The sequence below is a fragment of the Dromiciops gliroides genome, chromosome 2 (assembly GCF_019393635.1).
Source record: "Dromiciops gliroides isolate mDroGli1 chromosome 2, mDroGli1.pri, whole genome shotgun sequence".
In the NCBI taxonomy this organism is placed as follows: Eukaryota; Metazoa; Chordata; class Mammalia; order Microbiotheria; family Microbiotheriidae; genus Dromiciops; species Dromiciops gliroides.
The window spans coordinates 294,107,045-294,111,444 of NC_057862.1; the positions used below are offsets into that span (position 1 = coordinate 294,107,045).

Here is a 4,400-nt window from a genome sequence, read left to right on the forward strand (position 1 = left end):
TCCCCAAATTATATCAAATCTGAGATCTTTCCTAATGTGCGCCATGCAGATGAAATTAAACCAAGGACCCCTCATCTATACTAAAGGGGAGATTCCTGCTCTCATTCACCCCTAAACAAGGGACAGCGATGAAGTGCATGAAGAAAGATTTCTTTCCATAATACATCAGAACTGGGTATTCCCTTCAAACCAATGATAACCAACCCTACACCCAAGATCCCATATCGTTAGATCCCCAAACTAGGTTCTCCAAACCAAATAAACTCAAGATCACCCAAACTTCCCCAAGATCCCCCCAACCCGGTCCAGGAACCCTCCCTCCCTCCCTCGCCCCAGTTCAAGATTCAAAGATCGTCAGACCCCACCCGAGAGCCCTCCCCCCACCCCCAATCTAGCTGTTCCAACTACTTTTATAAATACATTAAACACTCATTTTTTCTCTCGCGGTTAGGGCACTTCTAGGTCACTAAGAATATCAGACACGGTTTCCTGGTCTGGGACCAATTCGAAACAGGTCGTCACTACCAGAGGGACCAAAGAAGTGCCGGAACCAGGATGAGAAAAAGCGCCCAGCCCAACCCTCCTCCCCCGCCAAGTCCCCTCTTCTTCCGGACTCCCCCCTCCCCCCACCCCCATACACACATTCACAAACGCACATACACACACCTCAGGAGATTACGGGACAGAAAGAATCAGGGCAATACAATATTGGTGGAAACAAAGAAGAGATGTGGGCTGGGAGGAGCAGGGTCAGCCCAGACGCCTCTTTCAAAAGTCCCACAACGAGAGACATGGGATCACACGCGTGCGCGCACACACACAGGCCAGCGAACCAGCGAGCAGAGATTACAGAGTCACACATCGGGATACTTGGCAGTACAATTCTTCACACTTATTTAGGACTCTAATTCTTTCTTTTTAATTCCCAGGCAAGCAGTGATTGGCCCGGTAGAGGTTGAGGTGTCCCAGGTGGCGGGGGTGTCTTCTCTCTGCGGGAAACAACGGGCACTCACAGAGTTACACAGGTTTGCACACGCATGCACACGCGCAACATATACAATGTTCGCACTGCAGTCAACAAAGTGGAGAAAAATAAGGAGAAAAAAAAGGAATTTTGGGAGGAGGGAAGAGAGGTGTTTCCCCCACTGAAACCCCTCCCCCCATGGGTTAATTTCCCCTTCCCCCTTCTTTTGTGTAACTGTCACTTTCTGTGATTGAGAATCGTCAATTGTACGTTTGTTTGGGGTTCTTTGTTTTGGAAACGGTCAATTACACAGGTGGGACCACGGAGGCCTCTGGGCTCTGCAGGCGGTCTTTGTACTGGTCAAGCCAGTGCCTCAGTTCTGAGATCTTGTAACCCTCGGGGCCTCGTCCCCCCTGGTACATGACTCGGGCCTCCTGGATGATATAGAGCCGCTCAAAGTAGGCACCGTAGGCTGCACTGGACGCGTTGTCCATGGTGTCCACCGCGAGCAAGCATCCCGGGGCGCCCTCCTGCAAGAGCTGGGCGGCCCGCAGCCGGTCCTGAAGGCACTGGTGCTTGGGGATGTCGTAGGCTGCATCTGAGCTGACCCAGCCGTCGGAAGGGTGGGCTTCTTCTATGTAGACAAGCAAGAAGTCGGCGATGTCTAGGAAGGTGGAGGCGAGGCGCTGGAAGGCGCGCAGTCGCGCCATGAACGGGGGTCAGGTGCAGCTGCCGAAGTTGAGGACCAGTGGCCGGCTGCCCCGCGCGAAGTCTAGGATGCGCAGTTTTTTCAGTCCATCCAGCTGGATGACCTCGGGATTGGGGGCTAGGGAGCCCTTGCGGGCAGTCTTGAAAAAGTCCATCTTTTGTCCGTGCCACACAGCCTTCAGCGACTCTATAGTGCAGAGCCGATTGGAGTCCGAGACCCAGACTGGCGGGTCATCAGGGGGTAGCCCTGGGAACAAGGCAACAGATGCCCCATCCTCCTCCTGTCCTCCACCCCCGCCCCCGCCCCCGCCCGCCTTCCAGGGCTCCTCAGCGTCGCCTTCGCGCCGGCGTCTCATCAGCACCTTCTTGCGGATGCACAGGAAGTCCAGTAGCCACAGCGTCACCGCTGTGGCCAGGAAGCGCGGGCCCAGGAAACAGCAGGCGGCCACCTGGGTAAGAAAACCCAAGGTGTGAACCAGGAGGGAGTGGAGCCTGCCGGCTAGCCGCGGCGCAGCTGGGCAGCTGCGGCCGCGGCCGCCCTGGGCCCCACCCCCTCGCTCCCCTAGCCGACTTGGGTCCGGGCTGCTCATCTGAAATCCCGCTTCCCCTTAAACTGGATTTATAGTCGCGGGTTTAAAAGAAAAGGCGACTCCGCCCCCAGTAGGGCCCCGCCCCCTTGGAACTTCAGCCTGGGGATTACCTAGAGCTCGCCGCCAATGACCTAAAAATAAACAGGCAAGGAGGGGAGAGAGGGACCAAACGAGGGGCTAGAGACGTGCCATAGCGCAGGGAGAGCCGGGGGAGGGCGAAAGGGGGAGGGATACAGAACTTACCTAACATCATAGCTGGAGGGGACCTTAGACGTCTTCTAGACCCATCTCATTTAGAAGGGGGGGAGGGGAAACTGAGGCAAGAAAAAAGGAAAGCACTTTCTCAAAATTATACAGGGAGAGAAGGCTAAGTCGAGACTTGAACTCAGGTCTTCAACCACCTAGTCAGTGAGTGGGGGGAGGTCTTTGCTCTGCATCATAGAGAGCTCTCTGTGCTGCGCTCCCTGGTAGGTCTTCCTTAGAGCAGGGACTGAAATACTCAAGCTCTCATCCTCATCCAACGCCCGCCCTTTCTAAAGTTCCGGGTTTTTCGGGGTTGAGGGAAGCGTCCATGGCTGGAGGGTTTCCCACCTGAACACCCGGGCCGGACCCGTCTGGGGCGTCCCAAGTGAAGCACTAGATTCCTCTAGCTTTCAGTGAAGGTCTGAAGGTTTTTTGTTTTTTTCTTTTTTTCCGTCTAGGCGCGCTCTCCTCGGGCCCCGTAGGCTCTGCTGTGGGACCGGAACGTACAAGGGGTTGAATGGGGGTAGAAGAAAGCCTTGCTAACGCTTCACGTCCAACCCAACGCCTACTGCTTCTAGGACTACCTAGCTTCTAGCCATCTCAAGGCGGCTCCAGTCCGACGGGTCTCTTCAATGACGCAGGGGACAGTTACAGGCAGACTTCGGCTTCCGAGACCCATTGTCCTCTCTAGCCTTGCTACGGGAACAACTCCCTCCCCCCACTCCACCCCCACTCTTCCTCCAACTCCACTACTCCGCACCACACCCTATCGGTATACCTCACTTCTGGAACGCACAAACCACCACGCTGCACCCACATCCCATACAAGCCTGCACCCTATACCTCTAGAATTAGGGATACAATACATTGCTCCCATCCCCATACAACGAATCCCTCCGGTCCCACACCCTTAGCTTCCCACTCCTCACCCTCCCTTTTCACCCTATAAATGCACACATCCTCATCCTGTACCGCAGCGCAAACACTGCCCATCTCCGAGTCTTGAACCCGCCCTACACCTTAGTTAAGGCAGCCCGAGCTCCCGCCGCCTGTCCGTCCAAGGAGCAGCTGCTCGGGTCGGTTTTCAGCTCCGGGCGCGGGGAGGCCGGCAGGAGAGTGCATGGAGTCTGAGGGATAGCCAAAGTTGGGGGTGCTGAGCAGCTGGGGCCGGGGTTTCCTGGTGGCCTCCGGGAGGGAGAGTTTAGAGGCAGGGCTCGGGGTTTGGAGAGGGCAGGGAATGGAGAGAGCACACGCTTCATTACCCCGGCTCTCTTAGGCGAGCCTCGGAACGCCCTGGGAGGCACGGAGCGGGACGGGACGGTCACTTTTCCGCTAGGGGTAGCTGTTGGCCGAGAACTGGAGACCTAGGCAGGCGCTTATCCCCGAGCCGAGGTTTAGCATAAAGACTCGGGTCTTCGGTGGCCGCAGCTTCAGCAGGTCCGGTCCCGAGGCGCTGGGGGCATGGCTCTCGTCCCTTGCTTGGAATGCCAGCTTTCCCTAAGCCGTCTGTGGAGCGGACAGGTTCCTCTCCCCAGCTCCCTAAGCCGCTCCTGTCCGCGTCCTCTGTTTTGGAGTTTGCTCTGGGGGATCCGCAGGGTGCCCTCCCTCCTCCTCAACGTCTCGGGCCCCGCCAAGCTGCCTCCCCGGTTCTGAACTTTGTCTTCCTACATTTGGTTACACTCCAGCCGGGGCGGGGAGGCTGCGCCCGGGGAGAGCCAACACTAAGTAAAGACAGGTTTCCTGGGACGTGGTGTGTGTGTGTGTGTGTGTGTGTGTGTGTGTGTGTGTGTGTGTGTGCGCGCGCGTGTGCGTGTGTGTGTGTGTGTGTGTAAAAAAGTGTAAATAACGGGGTGGGGGTGGAGTGAGCTTTCACCTGGCACTGGTGAACTGGTGGA

The 4,400-nt window shown here is 56.7% G+C and overlaps 1 protein-coding gene across 1 annotated transcript; it reads right to left on the reverse strand.

Annotated features, from left to right (window-relative positions):
• Nucleotides 1–635: 635 nt before the first annotated feature.
• DIO3 (iodothyronine deiodinase 3) lies at nt 636–2,449 on the reverse strand. The gene has a single exon (XM_043986191.1). The coding sequence runs from the start codon at nt 2,260–2,262 to the stop codon at nt 1,270–1,272; it is 993 nt and encodes a 330-aa protein (XP_043842126.1). The 5' UTR covers nt 2,263–2,449; the 3' UTR covers nt 636–1,269.
• Between the last annotated feature and the right edge of the window lie 1,951 nt (nt 2,450–4,400).